This window comes from Anabrus simplex, chromosome 7, assembly GCF_040414725.1.
Source record: "Anabrus simplex isolate iqAnaSimp1 chromosome 7, ASM4041472v1, whole genome shotgun sequence".
Classification (NCBI taxonomy): domain Eukaryota; kingdom Metazoa; phylum Arthropoda; class Insecta; order Orthoptera; family Tettigoniidae; genus Anabrus; species Anabrus simplex.
In genome coordinates this window covers 269,517,494-269,539,126 of record NC_090271.1, presented here as the reverse complement: position 1 = coordinate 269,539,126, position 21,633 = coordinate 269,517,494, and the positions used below count along the sequence as shown (strand labels likewise).

The following is a 21,633-nucleotide window of genomic DNA, read 5'->3' as shown; positions in this document are numbered from 1 at the left end:
TCCTAATAAAGCCATTTTGCTTGAAATTTTCAGTATATTTCATCGAGATTTCCCATTTATATTCACTATTATTTGATGCTAGTCAAGTATGGTTTCATGGACTGGTAAATCATGTTAATTTTCCATTAGTACTCGTAGTGAATTGAAACCATGTTGGACTTAAATTTTTCCACAATTAGACTGCCGAACGGATAAGGAGACCAGCACGTTACTAATTTAGGACAAGCGGCCGCGCCGAGCTTAGTACATAAATTCATACGGAACTGCGCAGCATTATTATGAAATTTCCTTCTAAGCCATAGGAGTTTTATATGGGACGAGTGGTGCTTACGGCATAGTGCTATCACTATTACCTAAAGATTCGTCTTTTATTTAGTACTAAATGTCATTTAACAATCTGGGAAACACAAAAATCCCGACATTGCTCTCCCTTGTCTCTCTGTTTAAGTATTTTAGTATGTTAAATTGAGCCTCCGTGGCTCAGACGGCAGTGCGTCGGCCTCTCACTGCTGGATACCGTGGTTCAAATCCCGGTCACTCCATGTGAGATTTGTGCTGTCCAAAGCGGAGGCGGGACAGGTTTTTCTCCGGGTACTCCGTTTTTTCCTGTCATCTTTCATTCCAGCAACACCCTTCATTCTCATTTCATAGCATCTATCAGTCGTTAATAAATCACTTTGGGAGTGGCGACCCCATCGTACTAATAGCCTATATATGATTCATTCATTACATCCCTGACCCGGTCAATGACTGGAAAACAGGTTGTAGGTTTTCATTTTCGCTACGTTAAATTGTGTGCTAGAATGCTGGAGAGAGCTAACCCACAAATTGTTAACAAAAATAGTTATTGATATATTTTGATATTACTATTATATATTTATTGTCCCACAATATATGAATAATTATTATTCACTTTTATTCTCCCAGTGCACAATATCAATTTTGCAGTGCGAGAAGGAGCTAAGCCGCGCATTAAATCAGCTAGCGGTAGCCAATAACATACGCGCTTACTGTCACAGGTTTTAGTACTGATATCATAGCTGACGGTAATAGATGGCTGCTTAGAGTCGGTGTGACTTATACGCAAGACCCTATTAGTAAACCTTAAATGTAACATGAAATTCATGCTGAAGTAAATCTGAACCTAAGTGAATTTTAAAACAAGTAATTGATGAAAATTCAAATGTTGTAAAAGTGACCGATCTTTTAAATTTCTTTTTTCAGGTTTGGCTATTTGGAGCTGACATATTCAGAAAAATAATGGATATTAGAATATGATTTAATTTTCCTACGTTTTTGGTCTATAAATAATTGTATATGAACCAAAAATGCGACCGTTAATGTGCTCAATTTCAAGCAATGAAGGCAAACGCAAAACTCAAAATAACTCAAATCCATGTCTGTGTGGGTTAGCTCCCCCTCGCATTCTAGTACTCAATTAACATGGATATGATTTTGGGCCGGGGTCAGTCTGGAATTAGCGTCAACAATTTTGTCGACACCGTCGCAACCACATAACCGGTGTTCGTCATCTATCTATACTAAATCGTCACCTCCTTCCTCACATTATTACCGTGTGCCCGAACTCTGCCTTTTATATACAGTATGTACAAATGGTGCCTTGGTTTAAATGCGTTTCTACTGTCTGTGAATGGTGTTTCGTCTAAGTCACAGCAATGCTCCATACACACGGTAACGCCACAAAAGGGAGCAGAATTGTTTTCATGATGCGTATCTTGAGAATACGGGGTCTCCTTTGTAAACCAAGACCGAGCGCACAGTGATTGTACTCTGCGCTAAAGATGCTGCCTTATCCCAACTTACGTCGCACAAGGTCGCCCTGTTTTAAGCGTGCGGTATACAATCATATATGAAATCTTACCTTATATCAGATGCTGGAAATGCAATCCTTCATAACGAGGGATTTCATTAACACCACTAGGATTTTCTGCACACCAATAGCGAGAGTTTTGACTGCTCACCCGACAATTAAGGTGAAACCAGGCCTCATCCGAAAGAACACAAGCTGTGGGTCCAATAAACGATCATTCAACGATGCAAGATACCACCCACAGTATCTCACTATTGTGGCTGGATCAAGAGGTTAAAATAATTGGCCCGTGTAAACCTGTACGGTTTGATGTGTAACAGCTTTGTAGCTCTGTGCGCAGAAGAAACCGAAACCCATACTTGTTGTGCTAATTTTGTCGGTGATTTATTCGGTGACCGTTCACTATTTGTACCAATGTCATCTAGCTTTCCCTATGTTAAAACTCAGCCAGTAGTTTCCAATTTATTTATAAGTATGTGAATCTACGCTCATGAAGGTGGCACTTTACCAGGAAATTGCTAAACAAATGCATCGATTACCCGTCGAGCCGACTCGTACTTAAATATAAATCTTAAATACGAAAATACGGTGTTGCAATGTCTCACCGTGTTAACAGCTGCGATTCATACTGGCTACTGATGCTTGCCAGCTCGAACACGTGCACACTACGCTCCTTGCAAGGTCAAGAACTATGCGCGCGCCTTCCGTACAGCTGCTTAGGTCTCAGAGATAGAAAAGCCGTTGGATGGTCTGGGTTTATAATTTATTTATTTTTTTGCTATTTGCTTTACGTCGCACCGACACAGATATGTCTTATGGCGACGATGGGACAGGAAAGGCCTAGGAAGTGGAAGGAAGCGGCTGTGGCCTTAATAAGGTACAGCCCCGGCATTTGCCTGGTGTGAAAATGGGAAACCACGGAAAACCATCTTCATGGCTGCCGACAGTGGGGCTTGAACCCACTATCTCCCGATTACTGGCTTTATAAGAGCAACCCTGTATTTGGGGTCATAACATTGAGTGCTAAATCAGCGACCATTTTGTACGACGTACAGTAGACCTTAATAGGAGGCGGTGAGGGGCTATCTCGTGATATGACATCGGACTGTTGTGTGCTTAGACGCAGATCATGATGCTACGGTACATATTTCTTTCGATTCACCGGAACTCTTTACCTCCTCTGTGGGTGGAGTGAAAGGATGAATTATTTGTGTCCCCTCTGCATGTCTCACGAGCCTAATAAGAGGGGAACAACAAGAGTATATGTACTCGCTCATGACTTTATGCTTTTCCATGTAGCGGAGAAATTTACAGATATTTTAAAAGTATAAACCATATAAAATGGCCCCGATTTTTTCGCACAAAATCGTTAGTGAGTGAGTCCAAATTTAGAATGCAGGTCAAGCTATTAGAACACCTTCCTTCCATCTGGGAGTAATTACACTGCTGCTCGGAAATGGTTTAGCTAACGGCAGAAATGTTCGTTTACGGGAAGTACAAGTAGGTTATACTGACAAGCGCAACAGGAATAATGAGATTGGTAACAAACGTGAGTTAATGAGAATACAAGAGGATTCTAGGAGAGATGGGATGGGGAGCAAAGAGAAGGCAATTTGTCGGCAGAACCTAAATACATACAGCGAACATCGAGCGAAGGAGCAATACAATAATTAGAGGAAATAATACCACTGAAACAGTTTTGAAGCAAGGCAGTATAGAATCGAAATTTTAGAAATAAAGATGTACATAAATATTCTAAAACAACCAAATTCAGATAATTTTTAACCAAATAATTACCACCTACTATTGAATAATGTAAAATTATGTGTGATCATTCCTTTGTAAATTTCTCCCTCATTGTTTGATTTATACTAGGCTAAGTTACTACAATCATTAAGTTCGTGGACTGGCGCCTACAGTGTAGGCAACACGACATACATTCTGTAGTACAGTCAATGATTTCTTGGACTGGCGCTAAAGGAGCCTGCAGACTGTAGAGAGATATCCAGCTAGACTAGGCTCTCCCTAGCTATGCTACTCTACTGGTGCGTGGACGCAGGATAATTTACTCTCGATAGAACGCAAGCAGAGTTTTCCTACGGTAGCACTAGCTAGGCCGCTCTACTGTCTGTGTACACTTGGCCTTGTCCATCAGACAGAGTTCTAGCTGGTGCCGACTGAGAGGTAGACATCTCCGACCGACGGAAACGCATCGCTGCAGCTATTGTCGTACTAATGTTGCCTAAGAAAAGAAGTTCAAGAAGGGGAAAAAGAACAGGGGTGAGTAACTAGACAGCAAAAAAGGGAGAAGAAGAAGAAGAAGAACCACATGTAAAGTTACTGAGGGAATTAACTACTGAAGACAAAAATTAATTCATGTGTGAATTTTGTACGAATGTTTAATTAGGATTTCCAGTGTTTGCTTCCATTTATTACTCCAACAATTAAACAACAGCATACAAATCTCAGAAAAGCTATTTCACCATCAGAGCTACTCACTCTGACACTGAGATTTATTGCTACAGGTATCTAAGATACAATAATTAATTAAATGAGATAAAATTACCTTAAAATTAACTTTTGGTTGAGTCTATGAACACTTTAGTAAGCAATTACATAAATCAGGTTGCGACTCAACAAGTTGAATCAATTGGTGCGTCTTATTCTTTTCCCACATTCCACTCATCTTGTCTTTTTCACTCACAAGAACTTAGAATATCTGTCACTCTTGTGCTCCTAGAGCATGATGTCTATTTGACCGCGTGAATAGATCTAGATCAATCTAGCTGGCTTACGGAATCGTTGTTTATACTACAATTGGTTGCTCTCTCTCTGGCGACACTAGCTAGAGCTTCGAGCGCCAGTTGCCAGAGAGCTCTAAGTACAGTGCACACACGTCGAGTTCCGCTAGATAGCTCTAGCTAGGGCAACAGGCAGCTCTAGCGGGAGGAGTCTACAGTGTACAGGCACCTGAACAGTTCAACGATCATTATAGACTTTTGGTCTGCCTTTTCTATTCTTCTTTCCGTCTTCGGGCGATTTCGACTTGATCGTCTCAAATGTTTCGCTAATGGTTCTGCGAAATGTTTGGGAGAACTTGAAATTTACCCGTTGCTCAAACTACGAAATTCTCAAGTTTCTCCGCTGACATCCAACTACTCTTCACAACAGAGACCGTAGTTCTATTTATACTGTATGCACCTATTGGTGGGACTATGGAAGAACTGTCACGGCAACATTCTGTGGTGGAAACTCTCCGCTCTAGTGCACTACAGTGACATTAGACGGCCAGTCCACTAACTTATTGACTATGCTACGTATTTGAGCCTGCTGGGTCTTCGATTATGTGCCAAATTTTGAGGGACACTTTCTTCTTGTAGCATTTACAAGTTTCCATGACGCCAAAGATAGTAACAATTAACTTTCCGAACAGAATACTCCTTCCTCCCGAATAAGTGAAGGCCAGATTCTGGGAGAATAAATTATTCTGTAAAAACTTCTTACGGAAGAGTGTCAAGTTCACCATTCACAAGCTATGTACTCTGTCTCCTTAATTTTTTGAAAATTGTTTATAAAATATGTGTTCCCACTTTGCTCATTCCACGCGTTCCCTAGAAAATAAATAACTAATGGACACTGAACAGTTTGCATTATTCAGCACTATGTATAGTGACATCCAGAATAATATAAGTAATGGGTGTGTTATTTATGAATAAATAATGATTGAACCGAATGTTGCTGAGTGTATTGTAAAATATTCAAGGAAAGTACTTTGAACATTCATCAACGCATGCTGTTCACCATTTAAACAAGGGACGGGCGAAATACTGATATATTCAAACATAAAAATTTCACATCCCATGCTTGTGAACCTACGTGACTGAGAAGTGATTTTAAAGAGGGTTTCTGGTTACGTTTAATATGTTAAATCTCTCATCCCAAATTATACTAATACCTAAAAATATGTTTGATCAAGTGCTCATAACTTAGTGTGGCTAGCACAAGGCCTTACCAAAGTATGAGCAACTGCAACCCTTGCATATGTAGCAGAATGTTTTTTGAGTTGAAGCTTGCAATTCCATATTCTTCCGAGAAAGACATTTCTAGTTTTACTGCTACTGCGTTCACACTGCACAAATTGCTTAGTGAGAACAGTATAATACATTGCAATTCAGCTCTTTATATTTGTGAGTCCAAAGGTTCTTTCAGTGATTTTATATGCACGAAGGTGGAAAGCGGCTGTGGCGGTCGATCTAAGTTCGGTAGAAATTCAAAATGACCGTTACTAGATGGATGAAATGAGGAAATTATTAAATGGTGTGGAATAGGAGTTTCCATTGAGAAAGGTATGGGGATAAAGAGAAGAAAGGATAGTGTGTAAGAAGGGGATACAAAGAGTAAAATACAAAGAATAATAAAGAAAAACATTTAACCGCAAGAGTCAGGCTGACTGCCTCCGACAGTTGAGGCGCTGGCCTTCTGACCCCATCCTGGGAGGTCCGATCCTGTCTCAGCCCGGTGGTATTTGAAGGTGCTCAAACACATCAGCCCCGAGTCGGTAGATTTAATGGCACCTATTAGAACTCCTGCGGGATAAAATTCGGGGACCTCAGGATATCCGCAAACCATCAAAAGTAATTAGTGGGAAGTAAAAATAATAAAACTATTATTGTAATAGCAAGAGGACACAACCAGACGGCACTAAACAAAAATATTATAATAAGGACCGAAATATTAACCTAAATAGAAATGAAAGTAAAGAATTTGTTGGTTTATGAAAGTCTATAAGGATGAAGCTATAAGGAAGGGAAATTGATGACTTCATGCAATGAAGACTTGGGAGTGGCACACCTACCAATATTGGAAAAGAGAGGAGATAAATCAGACATAAACATATGAACAGGAAATACAAATTTGATAGAGCTGAATAAAGAGTTCAATATTTACCTCCAGCTGACTTTTAAAATATAGAAATGAATAAATTAAGCACAACAGCAAAATTACTTAATAATCTCAGAGAAATATAAGGAACGGAATCGAATGAGGATTAAGCGAGAGGCGTGAATTTAATAAGTCCGAACTAAGCTTTCACGCTGCGATAAGGAAAGTGAATCCTACTGGTGTACTTACAGAGCTTATTCATGCTGCATTTGAGTACCTGTAAAGAGGGAAAGAAAACGAATGTGTCGGCTGAGACGGGGGCGTTGCGTGCTATTTGTCGACTCTGTCTACCTTGACTTTGAGGTGGCTGAGCCTGGTAAGACGACAGCTGTCTATCAGATTGATTGCAGATATTGGAGTGTCCCGTGGTCAGCGTCAGGACTGCTCAGCCATATTAGGTGGCTATCATAAACAGGTTCGCTGTCCCTGATATCAAAGAGCCCCCTTGATGATCTAGACACGCTACCACTGTCAACCAACAAGCAACATAAACAAAACTTATAGGTTGAGGTGTAAAGATAATATTAAAGAGGTAACAAACGAAAAGTCGTGTATTCTGGGGTCAAATCTAATCACTCGGAACGATATACTTAAAACTTCTCTAAAAGGCTAGGGGTTAGACAGCTCTAACGAAATAATTCCTTTTATGATATGAACAGAAAATGTGTGAGAAGATAACCTTGTGAAAGAAATTACACCTGTGCTGAACTATTAATCATTTTAACATCAGTTACAGTCCTGCTCCATAGCTAAATGGTTAGCGTGCTGGCCTTTGGTGACAGGGGTCGCGGGTTCGATTCCCGGTAAGGTCGGGAATTTTAACCATCATTGGTTAATTTCGCTGCCACGGGGGCTGGGTGTATGTGTTGTCTGCATCATCATTTCATTCTCATTCTGACGCTCAGGTCACCTAAGGGCGTTAAGTCGAAAGACCTGCACCTGGCGAGCCGAACGTGTCCTCGGACACTACCGGCACTAAACGCCATACGCCATTTCATTACACATCAATTATACGTTGTACCGACATGGCGGTAATCTCTTATTCAAGAAGATAGTGCCTTAATTTAAGATTTTCTCCGTAAATAGAGTGATGACCAATAGTATTATGTTGCAGAGCCGGCCCCGCGTTGTAGGGTTAGCGTGCCTTTCTCTTACCTGTAGGCTCAAGGTTCAATACCCCGCCAGCTCAGGGAATTTTACCTGGATCTGAGGGCTGGTTCTATGTCCACTCAGCCTACGTGATTACAACTAAGGGGCTATCTGACGGTGAGATAGCGTCCCCAGTCAAGGAAGCCAAAACTAACAGCCAAGAGGATTCGTCGTGCTGATCGCACGACATTTCATAATCTGCAGGCCTTCAGGATGAGCGGCAGTGGCTCGGTAGGCCATGACCTTTCGAAGCTCTTGCGCCGTGGAGTTTCGTTTTATTTTTAGCAATATGTTGTATCATTATACAGGGACTTCATTTGCTATTTTCATTTCTCTGTATCAAAATACTATGTATTATTATGCTCATAACAAGCTCGAATTTCAATACCAATGTTATATTTCATCGCTTATTACTAGAGGATTATTCCACAAAAATAGGAAATGCTGTTTTTGTTTGTTTAATACTTTTCAGAAATAGACTCTCTGCTTGGCGGTAAACTAGAACGGCTCCGGTACGTTGCCATGTGTAGAGAATGGACTTGATTTTTCGTTTATTTCCGACGGGTGACAATTTTGGGAGTTGTCATGTTTTAAAAATAAAAGTGCGGGTGTCCTGGAATCAAACTCATTTATTCAAACGAATAGATCTAACTTAAACTTCTTTTATATGTGGGTGCAGGATTGACTGACACTCGGGAAGAGTGTTCTCTGAATTAGTGATCGTCCTTTTATTGCCTCGTTCAAGCTATTTAGGTCACAGTGATTTCGCAACGCCATTCTCTCTCTAAAACATTAATACCGTCATTGAAGCCTGCTTCGGGTGCGTGTTATGATTAATACACTCTTTTAAAAAGTAATTCATTTTCATCCTGGTCGATATAATATGGCACCGCACTGCATTTCGCATACTAAAGGACATGGTAATTTATAGGACACGGGGGTAGGAAATACGAAAAAGAAACTATTGGATCATATATAATATCAACTCACAACAATTTCTATCCTACCCATGGAACTGAATTAAAATACCATCATCATTTATCTTTCATACAATTTATATATTCTCTTTCCACTTCATTATCATTGGGATATATTTCATATTTTGCACCGAACATGTTCTGTACTGCAACACTGCAACACTAATGGAGTAATTGAAACTGGCTTGTATTTCATTTCCATATTCTGCATTTTATAACGCATAGGTTTAACTGTATTACCACAAACCATAAAAGAGCAAAAGTACTGTGGAGTTGGTGTCCAACGAAATGAAACGCAATCATTAAAGGGGCACGATTATGCTACACGGCTAAACAGAAATGTTCAATTCGTTGCCTAACGAGTCTATGTTACGGCGTCCGCGACGTAACACTCCAAACGGAATTCCACCAAGTGCTTCCCAGTTATTTACGTGATTCAAGTAGGAAGACGAATCGTCCATCCAAAAGAGCATTTATCAGATTAGCACAGTTTCACTTATGATAACTTACAATATTTACGAGTGTCATCCGTCTGCAACCCTCCAGTCTTTTGCAATAAATTTATGAATTCGTTCTATTGTGACTGTTTCATGGATCTTCCACATCAGTCCGAAGTTCATTTGGTATTAATGGCTAAACATGTGTCATCACTGCGCATTAAGTAACAGGCTGCTGACCTCCACGGATTTAAAATGGGTATTACAGCGCGTACCTTCCAGCTCCACCGCAGTCAAGGATCATATGCACAAGACACAATACTCCAGCGATCCTTTCCAATTCGACACACAACTCTCTCTAACAGTATTCATATGAGACAAGAGATTGATTATGTAACGTCGAGTAAGAGCATATTCCAGAAGAGTGTACATTATTTCTTAAGGATAAACAGCTGTGAAGTTTATATAACTCCACTGTGAACTACGACGACTTGGCTATGAATATCTTAGTTTCCGATTTGGAGAGTTTTTCTTAATAGGCTTTGTATCTGATCTTATTACTCATCTGTTATATTTGTTGTAGTTCATTAAGAAATTTTACGATTGTTTAATCGCTTGTTACCAGTACAAGTAAACTGCGCTCACTGTAGTTATGTCTTTTATTTGTGAATAAATATATAATAAATATTTTGAACTCGGGCACACAGAAATATTATTTGTGGTAGATTATGTCGAGCTTGACGTAATAAGATGTGTTAGATACATATATGCAAGTGCTGGTCGATCTTATTGCCTTTTAAACTTATGCCACATTGGACGAGTAGCAGTAACATTTTAAGCGTACGTCAGATATTAGCTGGCAGCCAAATGCATAATCAAAACCGAATATAAAACAAGAACGTCGTGGTTACCTATGGAATTTAACAAATAATTTACCTTTCTTAAAGGATTGAATTTTGGTTTTTATGTTTACTAGTTTACTGTATTTCCATTAAGTACCAAGTTATTATTATTATTATTATTATTATTATTATTATTATTATTATTATTATTATTATTATTATTATTATTATTATTATTATTATTATTATTATTATTATTATTATTATTATTAAAATTCTATATCGAATCGTGAAGAGGTAAAATCCTTACAAGAACGAGCCGATTGAAAAGGCTATGAATTCACAGTTTGTCTTACCTACTAAATAGAAGGTATAATATTTGTGCCAGTGATTTTAGTTAACTTCCAGGAGATCTGATCGGATTTTGTGCAATATTCTGATGTGTGTAAAGTAAATGTCCAATAACCTGTACTTCGTTTTGTAGTACCAACACTTCGAGTTCGAATGAAAGTGGAATTAGCTAAGACTGACTATTACAGCATCTCCCAGACCGTTTCCTCTTCAAAATTAAGGCTCAAAAATATACAAATTACAGTTATGATGCTTAGGTTGATTTCATACGAAACTCACTAAATGACGTTAATGAAAGTTTTAAAATCACAAAAAAACAGAGCGTAAGCATATTACGTGATCTCGAGAGTCAAGAATATTGGCTGAGAGGAGTCGACGTACTCGCCATGCTTCATCTCGTAATCTGCAGGTCTTCGGGCCGAACCTGTGTCGCTTAACAGACCAAAGCCCAGCAGGGTTGTAGTGCCATGGCGTTTGGAAATTAAAAGTCGTATTACTGGACAGCAGATGGCCGTTCATGAATTCAATATCACTGGAAAGACATATCTTCGCTGCTGTGCCAAAACCGCGAATGTGACAATGCTCTACCTTCCATTATTTCCCTTGAGACTGGTCACGCCTCCCAGCCACATATTGATATGGAGTCCACCGGAAGAATTTTCGTTGTGTGCGCGTGTGTAAGTGAAAACGAATCTTGAATACGTCATATAGAACGAGTGAGTAAATATGTCATGCAAAAATGCATTCTTACAGTACGGTACAGTAAGGTTCATGTTCCTTTACAAGTGCGCGTAGATAAATGAACTCAAAGAAAATTGTTCTGATGGACTGCATATCTATATCTGGCCGAGAGACGTGACTATTGTTATGGGAAATAATGGATAGGAAGAGCATTGTCACATTCGCAGTATTGGCACAGCAGGAACGACATAATTTAAAATGCTTAAGAAAAATATGGAAGTCAAACGTATTCTAAGTCAACATCCCTGTTAAAAAAATTGTTGCAGGTAATCAAATAATAAATCATACCTATATTATTTTTATCAAGATGATAGGCATGTATAATTTTAATCACAATTGTTATAGGGTGGCAACTTTGAACAACGAAACAAGGAAGAAATGACAGAAAAATTATAAAACAATACCCTTGCCAGCAGTTATTCGTAGACGTGAAACATACTTTAGGTCTTTACGATGTAACAACAAGTATAGACAGAAAATACAGACACACAAGTGGTACACTATACATCTGTCAAAAGGCTGTGTCAGATTACACCCGACAAGGGAGTGAAAGTATTAAAAGAAATTATTGAGTCATTTTGACACTATTACGTAGAATACATCCATAATACTCGATGGTAGAATTCGCTGAGAAATGATACGGTTCGGGTATATTCTTAAATAAGTGGAATTAGTACAGCTCTTAGTCTCCAAAGACTAAAATCACGACATCCGCTCCTTGTGATGCTGCTCTGAAGACGTCCACCAACTTCAATGCTTCGGAGGAGTGGAAAGACCACTTTAATAACTCTCCTGACTTTTCCCTGCATATCGTCCCTGTTCTGCCAAAACGGCGAATGTTACAATGCTTTTCCTATCCATTATTTCCCTTAAGACTTGTCACGCCTTCCAGCTATATATTGTTTTTCGGTCCATCAGAACAATTTTTGTTGAGTTCATTTTCCTATGTGCGTGTGTAAAGGAAAATGAACCTTAAATACATCACACTCTAGGAGTGGGTAAATATCATGCAAGCATACATTGTTTCAGTATGGTACAGTAAGGTTTATTTTCCTTTACATACGCACATAGGAAAATGAACTCAACGGAAAATGTTCTGATGGACCGAATATCAATATGTGGCTGGAAGGCGTGACCAGTCTTAAGGGAAATAATTCATAGGAAGAGCATTGTAACATTCGACGTTTTGGTAGAACAGGGACGATATCATAAGGGAAAAAATGCAAACGGATCCCAAATACCGCGTGCAACTTGGTCGAGACAGAACAGGATCAGGACAGGTCATGGAAGGTGCAGGGATTCTCTCTGCAAGTGGAACTTTGTACCACCTCCAAATGGGACTATGAAGCCTCTCGGCAGACTATTCCCCACATTGTAAGCGAGTGTCAACTGCGGGCTTATGCAGGTAGACTGGAAGACTTTCTATCGCCAACAGCGGAAGCACTACAATGGATTGCAAAGTTGGACATTCAGATAATACCAATGCCTGAATTGAATCAATGCTTCTTTGTTAATGGGTATATATTATATATTATGTATCTAATTTCCTTGCCATACACGAATAATAATAAATAATTAAAAATCTGGTAAGGATAATTATACAAATAATAACAGGCAAAAATTATGATTGAGATACAATCAAGGTAATGTCTCAGTGGTTCCAACTACTAGTTTTCTGAAGCTACAGCAACTCCTGTGAAGGGTCACTGCGGCTATTTTTACTACCTAACCTTGGCCAGATAAGGCCAAATTCATGACAACAGACTCTCTATCACTCACTTGAAACTACGAAGCTCACATATTAGCATTTCTTATGTTATCAGAACACGTGTAATCTCGAGCGATTTGTCTTAAAACTTAATTTCACCTCTCTCTTTGTTATATCCCTTGTGTGTATTTAATGAGCTCATTTTTGTAGAGCACTCGCTGTCATGCTGATAAACGAGCCCGCTGATGTATTGCTATAAACACGGAGAAGGATAAATGTCGACTTCTTACCTCATCTAACACAAGAAGCACTTTTCTCTTGTATACAGTAGAGCCTGTTCTTTTTTTGTTTACTCGATAGCTTTAACACTCGAACGTTATATTTTTGACTGGCAGTCGACTGTACTTGGTGCAATCGACTATAAAGTGACGCGATACGGAAAGGGGCGATAAATCAGCTCTGGTTTGTTGGCGAGGTCGACCCAGCACACGATTTTGTATGAAACGGCTGCAGCTCACGCGGCACTTGATGGGGGTCTAACTCCCACACAAAAATACTATTATATTGCACGCCAAGGGAATGGCTAAACCTCACTTGTTGAGGTGTACCCATTCCTGTCTCATCGACAGCCGGCTTAAATGAGTGGTGAGGAAGCTTAACCATTAGAGAAAAAGATGATGCATGGTTACGTTGGGTGACCTTGAAATATATCATTTAATTCTTTTGCTGGGATTAAATACCGTTATACAGAGTGGTGGGGAGCCTCCGTGGCTCAGACAGAGAGCGTCGGCCTCTCACCGCTGGATAGCGTGGTTCAAATCCCGGTCACTCCATGTGAGATTTATGCTGGACAAAGCGGTGGCGGGACAGGTTTTTCTCCGGGTACTCCGGTTTTCCTGTCATATTTCATTCCAGCAAAACTCTACAATATTGTTTCATTGCATCTATCAGTCATTAATAATGACCTTGGAAGTGGCGACCCCATTGTAATACCAGCCTATATATGTTTCATTCATTACATTCCTGACCCGGTCAATGACTGGAAAACAGGTTGTAGGTTTTCATTCATTCATACAGAGTGGTCGGAAACAATGTGAACAGGGAATATGAGCGTTAGTGTGTTGGTCGTACTGATAAGTAATTTGAAAGAAATAATTGGATGAAATGAAGAGCCTCCGTGGCTCAGACGGCAGCGAGTCGGCCTCTCACCGCTGGATACCGCGGTTCAAATCCCGGTCACTCGATGTGAGATTTGTGCTGGACAAAGCGGAGGCGGGACAGGTTTTTCTCCGAGTTCTCCGGTTTTCCCCGTCATCTTTCCTTCCAGCAACACTCTCCATTCTCATTTCATAGCATCTATCATTCATTAATAAATCACTTTGGGAGTGGCGACCCCATCGTACTAACAGCCTATATCTGCTTCATTCATTACATCCCTGACCCGGTCAATGACTGGAAAACAGGTTGTAGGTTTTCATTTTATCAGCTGCTGAATTTAGCTAATCAAAACGCCTGTCTGGCGACCTAGATGGGCTTTGCGAGGCGGTGTTGCTAAGCCTGTACGTGGGTGAACCCCCTGATGCATGAATTTGGTTTCGTTCGCGTTTGGTGACGAAATACACCGCGGTTTACCATAATGGGATATATAAACGATTTTTAGTGAATAATAGTCCAAGTATGCAACATTCGAAGATCGATTATTGCGGCCTATTGGTCATGGCTACGTATTGCAAAGCGCAAGCGTACTTGGAAGACCGTAGATCTGTAATGTATCCGAGGTTGACGCCACAGGTACTCCTGAAGCCTGTGGTGACTGGATGGGGAACACCCAAGGGAAAATAAACGGTGGTTAGAACACATAAATGTTTTTATTTTTTTATTTGCTATTTGCTTTACGTCGTACCGACACTGATAGGTCTTATGGCGACGATAGGAGAGGAAAAGCCTAGGAATGGGAAGGAAACGGCCGTGGCCTTAATTAAGGTACAGCCCCAGCATTTGCCTAGTGTAAAAATGGAAAACCACAGAAAACCATCTTCAGGGCTGCCGACAGTGGGGTACAGCTGAGCACTCCTAACCGCACGGCCAACTCGCCCGGTCGCGTGTATGTTGACGGGGTGGAAGGAGTACCATCAAATTTATGACTGTTTTGCCATCTCATATTTTTTAAAACAAAGCCCATCGCTGATATATGTGATAGATTGATAATGAAGTAGAATAGGTGTTAGCAAATTGTACTACCGAACAAGAAAGTAATCAATGATTCATAGAAATACAGGAGAACTGTAACGACCTCATACGATATCCTCATGCATGAGAGGGTTAAGACCGGTTTGAGAACACCAGTCGAAGAAAGAACGTCTTCAGGATAGAAATTTGAATATGGACCTGCCAGGTGACAGGATCACATCATAGCAAGTACGCTACGGTGACACTGGTTGAGAGCCACACTGTGTTTGTGTTTGTTGCTGATCTCTCGGTATAGCTCTCGAGCCAATCTAAGTCACGTGCAAATTTAGCAACACCGCCCCACCCCGAAGCCCATTTGAGTTCTCCAGCCAAGCGATCTGATTGGCTGAATTCAGCAGCTGATAAAATGACAACGGCGCCAGATATCGAATTTTTTCCTTGATATTACTTATCAGTATGGCCAACCCTGTAACGCTCATATACCCGGTTCACGTTGTTCCCCACCACACTGTATATTCACACCAGTAACAGAAAGAAACAGATGTGTAGCCATGATTGGCTGATGGATGGGTTACAGTTACAAAATGATGGTAAAAACCAAACCTATCCCCATGGAACTACAGCCCTTGAAGGGCTTTGGCCTACCAAGCGACCGCTGCTCATCCCGAAGGCCTGCAGATTACGAGGTGTCGTGTGGTCAGCTCGATGATTCCTCTCGGCCGTTATTTTTGGCTTTCCAGACTGGGGCCGCTATGTCACCGTCAGATAACTCCTCAATTCTAATCACGTAAGCTGAGTGGACCTCGAACCAGCCCTCAGGTCCAGGTAAAAATCACTGACCTGACCGGGAATCGAATCCGAGGCCTCCGGGTAAGAGGAAGATATGCTACCCCTACACCACGGGGCTGGCCGAAATGATGGTAAAGCACAATGAAAGTGCATCCATGTCTTTCATTTCGAGGACACTGATATAAGTGAATTACCGTTCTGTCGGTTATACGATTATGTCTCTAAATTTTTATTTTATTGTTTATTGCAAGTTTTTCTTTATTTTCTTTTTGTAAAAATGTTATGGGGGTGGGGGATCCTAACCCCGGGTCACCTCCTCCCCTGGCTACGCCCATGGAAAGAAACATTTCTATGTTAGTTGTAGGGTCATGAATTCCATGCAGGAATAGGACTGAATGCGAACGATTACCAAGTATCTTCTGGTACGCCGTGGTGAGTGGCTCAGACGGTAAAGGCGCTGGCCTTCTGATCCCAAATAGGCAGGTTCTACCCTGACTAAGTCAGGTAGTATTCGAAGGTTCTAAAATACGTCAGCCTCCTGTCGGTAGATTTACAGGCATGTAAAAGAACTCCTGCGAGACAAAGTTTTGGCACCTCTTCCACTCTAAAAACCGTCAAAGTATTTAGTATAGTATATTTATTTCTCTCCAGATCTTATATTTTTCTCTTCTAATCGACCACCACGGAAAAAACATCAACATCTACAAACCCAAGCAAAACTAGGAAAAATTACGAGTTGCATAAGGAAAATGAAACAATAAACGCAATCAAACAAAATACAAAAGGCCATTCTCCTATTCAGAGAAAGTATGTTCAATAACACAATTGACACACAATCACCTAAATTTTGAACAGGTGAAATTTATGCTGGCAACACGGCAGCACAAAGTAAAGAATAAACATCTACCTCACCAACCCTGGTTGAACCAGCAAGTCTTGATCTATTTCAATTCCGTGCCACGTGCTGGAGCACAGCAACTCCTGTCCATGAATCATGTTTCATTGTTTCTCAACTAGGCTGCTTGCCCCTTGTCGCACTGTACAAGACTTGCTGATTCACCATTATTTTTTTTCATCTGCTGAGTCTCGTGCGAGCCTTCCTCTTTACTTTTAACTCATTACCTAGGTACCCAATATCGACACCGCGAAACAGTACACACACTGCCCTACTCGTTTAATTACAAGCCCAGATTTCTCATTAACCCACTTTCACAACCACTTCTGTAAAAGTAGTTAGTGGGACGCAAAAAACGAATAACATTAACCTAATTTTGTCCGTTCTACGACTGCGTAGCGATAGTTGCATTCATAGTGGGAGTTATGTCAGGTCTATGCAAATAGCCGTGTGGTTAAGGATACTTGATATTAATTAGCAATTTAACCTGTTACTGAATGAAATTTCTGGCCCTAGTTATTTGAATACAGATATAATTATAGGATCGTGAACGTGTTTCATACAGAGATCCCATGTTGTTATCCGTCGTATACTGTATGATTAGGATGGTTGTCGCTTAAAGGGGCCTAACATCTAAGGTCATCGGCCCTAGTCGTATATCTATGACTGAAAGTTTACCACTGCAAGTTACTCTGACGTTTGGCAGGCAGGTTCCTTCACTGCTCTTTGCGGTACCAAAAATAAAGTGAGATTTTAATCAGTTCGTTCCAGGAGATCTGCCTCTGTGGTATAATGGTTAGTGTGATTAGCTGCCACCCCCAGAGGCCCAGTTTCGATTCCCGGTTCTGCCACGACGTCTGAAAAGTGGTACGAGGACTGGAACGTGGTCCACTCGGCCCCGAGAGGTTAACTTAGACTCCCACGTGAGCCATTCTCGAACTGGTTTTCCATGGTATCCCATTTCTCCTCCAGACAAATTCCGGGACGGTTCTTAACTGAAGGTCACGGCCGCTTCCTTCCCTCTTCCTTGTCTACCCCTTCCAATCTTCCCATCCTCCCACATGGCCCCTGTTCAGCATAGCAGGTGAGGCCGCCTGGGCGAGGAATTGGTCCTCGTCCCCAGTTGTATCCCCAACCCGAAGTATATTTCACGCTGCAGGACACTGTCCTTGAGGCGATAGAAACGGGATCCCTCGCTGAGTACGAGAACAACTAACCCCGGGTTGTAAACTGATTAAGAAAGAAAGACTTTGCTGGAGTGTAGGACAGAAATTGGGTTCAAGACAATAAAAATAGTCGCTATCAGCGTGGGAATTCGAACCACTTATTTCCAAATATTGCTGCTTGACTATCAAATCGGAGTACATTGTGCAATAACGCGGGTGAGAAAATAGGTAGTGGTGGCTCAGTTCCAAATCGGAGATTCTTACGTGAGTTTTTGTGCATGAAGGTCCTAAAATCTATTCAACTTATTTCAAAAATGAACCATCAGTTTCGTAATAGAAAGGATTTTAAAAGAGGAATCACCTGGTTTTTCCACGATCTGGGGCTGGAATGAATAACGCAACCTGCGTAGAGGGGTTATATTCCATGTGAATTTTTAAGGCTCAGAAGTAATGCTGCTAAATTTATCTTAGAACATCCCCTTCTAATTCGTTTTTCAGCTCACTGACAAAGTCCGTGAGAGATGTTTGAATTCTATTTGGTAATTATGCTCTGTGTATGAATCAACATGTACAGTCAGTGAAAACAGTAGTGAGCCCATGATCCTGGCATTTAAATTTTACCAGACAAAATTTGAACTTTTATATAAATGTAAATAATTAAACCTGTTATGTAGCTACAAACCCCGCGGATAGACAACGAACAAAATATCCATAAGTTCAATCGTTTTGACGACTACCTGTGAGAATCTTATACAATACCATGAAATCATTAGTCATTTTTGAGAGTCTGTACATTCGATGTTCCTAAAAAGTACTTACTGAACTTCAACTGAAATGATTATTTGTCATTCCTCGTGTGTTCTTTGGGCGAACTCTCTGTAGTGAGTGGCGGGTTGCAGACCCGTCAAACGGAGCCTTTTTTTTTTTCTTTACGTCACGGCGACACAGATAGATCTTATGGCGACGATGGGAAGGGAAAGGCCTAGGAATGGGAAGGAAGCAGCCGTGGCCTTATTTAAGGTACAGCACCAGCATTTGTCTGGTGTGAAAATGGGAAATCACGGAAAACCATCTTCAGAGCTGCCGACAGTGGCGTTCGAACCCACTATCTCCCGGATGTGAGCTCACAGCTGCACGCTCCTAACCGCATGACTAACTCGCCCTGTAAACGGATTCTTGTTCTCCTGGGGAACATAATTATTATTCCAGTGTTTTATAGTAGATATTTCAGCTAATGCTTTATCCAAGAAGTTGGAAGTCATTTCATACACAGAAACAAAAGCCATTTTATTCATTCTGATCTTCCAGTTGATATGATATGTGTTTACAGTATACATGAATACCTATTACATAAATTCAAACATTATTAATGCCGACAAGAATTTTGCAGCTTCACTGCTTTTCTGTGTAACATGGTAATTTAATTAAATATATTGTTAGTACATGGATGACATTATATGCTGTAACATTTCCGACACAGCTATGTTTCATTGTAGTTCAAGGATTTTTGTAAAAAATCATATTTTCGAGTGTCCAACCAGCTAAATTTAGCTTAAAATCGATCTATCGAACACGCAAGTTAAATATAAATATTCCACTATAGCCCATCTGAAAATTACATTATAATGTGCTTTAGAATTCTATCCTTCTCAATTGAGGTTCGGGCTTCACCGATAGCCTAGTTAGCCCTCAAGTATAGACCACTGCGTGGCAGAAAGTGAAAGTCTATGTAATTTTCAGTAACATCGGAACATAACACTTCCACGCCTGATTCTATTCCACGAAAATAAAATTGATATCATGGAACCAGTTCCCAAAGTTATTCAAATTTTTGATCCCACGAACTTATCTGTTCAGCCTGCTGTATATAAGAAATGACAGCCGGTACGTTGTGTCATCTCGATAATTTGTAAAATACAGAATGGGAGAATTTCTCGATCATATGCTATATTTAATTTTAGTTCTTATCAGAGGTGGCAACTATAAGTCATGAGAAATAACAAAAGTACTGTCACCAACGTCTATTTCAAACATATTTCCAATTTCTGGTCTAGTGAAATTATGAAAGCAAACGTAACTTGTACATGACAGTGAATAGTTGCTAATTTTATAACAGACATCCAACAGGGCACGGTATTTTGGAAGAAGTTAAAGACAACTGTCTGTTGGAAGTACTGTTAAATATCGCGCAATTTTAATTCACAATAGAAATCACTTCACGAATATTACGAGTGTTAAGTTACTGGTGCATTGTTCAACTCTAATCGTGATAGATACTAAGAAAATTTGATTTCCAATATAGTAACGTAACTCCGTAAGAGAGAGAGGAGGAACTCTATGTCCTAGTTTTGACATTATTTATGGTTTATCCATCAACTGTAATAAGGAGATAAATGCGAAATTCGTTTAATCGTATCTAATGTCAATCATATCATACAAGTGTAATTATACATAATTACTCACCCAAAATCTCCACAGTGTGAGTTATTTCTCGGGGCTCCATCGTTCCAATCTGACACACGTAATCTCCCGCGTCCTGGGTCTGCACATCTCGTATCTCCAGGTTATATCCGTCCACAAGTCGAATTCTGTTGTCCGGGGAAACCTTGACGTTGCCGGCTGTGAGCACCGCGATCCCGCGCTTCCATGCGAGGACGTAATCTCCTGAAATGAGATTTACATATAGTCAGCCATAATAGAATAAGTTCAGTCATTAATATAAAACAAGATACATTTTACTATTCCCTGTTAATCCATTTGATAATGATAGGTGCTATTCTATTGTGTCACATCTCCTGTAATGAGGTTAAAATTTTAACTAAATTGCCACGAGTTCAAGTACCAGTTCTACCGTATAGGTATTAAAATAATGTTAACAGTAAGGATTGAGTTCTAATGACCTATTATTTACTCGCATTTACTTTTAAATTTCTCCCAATGGAGACAGTCCTATTGAGCCGTATCCTGCCGGCCCATAATAATTATTAGAGCATTATTTGACCCATTATGTAAAATTTATTCATACAAGTTACAGTCTAATATGTTAAAGTATCGTATCCCAAGATAGTTGATACCGGATGTTGAGCAAGACAGTAAGTCGCTGAACATTGCTTCATATTTCCGTGTGGCCGTGAGAAAGGGTGGCGTAACCAAGCGTTGGCAAGGATCGACACGTGTATTAGATGCTGACCAAGCAAGATATTTCAGCCAATGGGAAATTTAGGATTTGGCAAACATGGAGGCTACACCGCACCAAATCTTAATTCCAGAATGACCAACGTGCTCAGTTGCTAAAGTCAGTTTCTGTCGTTCATCGGTTTCTCACAGTTTCAGAAGTCAGATATATTTGGAAAAGTAATATAAAAATTGGTGGAAGAGATTTGCTAGTGTTTGAGCTGTGTTTTGTAAATATATCACAATTAATATTGTGTCATCATATACGACGAATTTTCTGATTGGTGGTTGGTTCAGACACATGGGAACCCCAGTATTGAAATGGCGTCACCGAAGCTTCATCAGTAACCCAAGCTATGGAGAGCGTCACTCTGTGTTAAATGCTTGGATAGTGCGGAAGCACAAACCCTGATTGGTGATCGTGATTAACGTAGTGTTATTC

The 21,633-nt window shown here is 40.3% G+C and overlaps 1 protein-coding gene across 1 annotated transcript in view; it reads right to left on the bottom strand.

Annotated features, from left to right (window-relative positions):
- LOC136877810 (protein CEPU-1) overlaps window positions 1-20,542 on the bottom strand; it is a 780,334-nt gene extending 759,792 nt beyond the window's left edge. Inside the window, exon 1 of the mRNA XM_068228540.1 lies at window positions 20,481-20,542. Coding sequence (XP_068084641.1) covers window positions 20,481-20,520 — 40 coding nt within the window. The 5' untranslated portion in view covers window positions 20,521-20,542. The remainder of the gene's footprint in view (window positions 1-20,480) is intronic.
- Window positions 20,543-21,633: the final 1,091 nt, after the last annotated feature.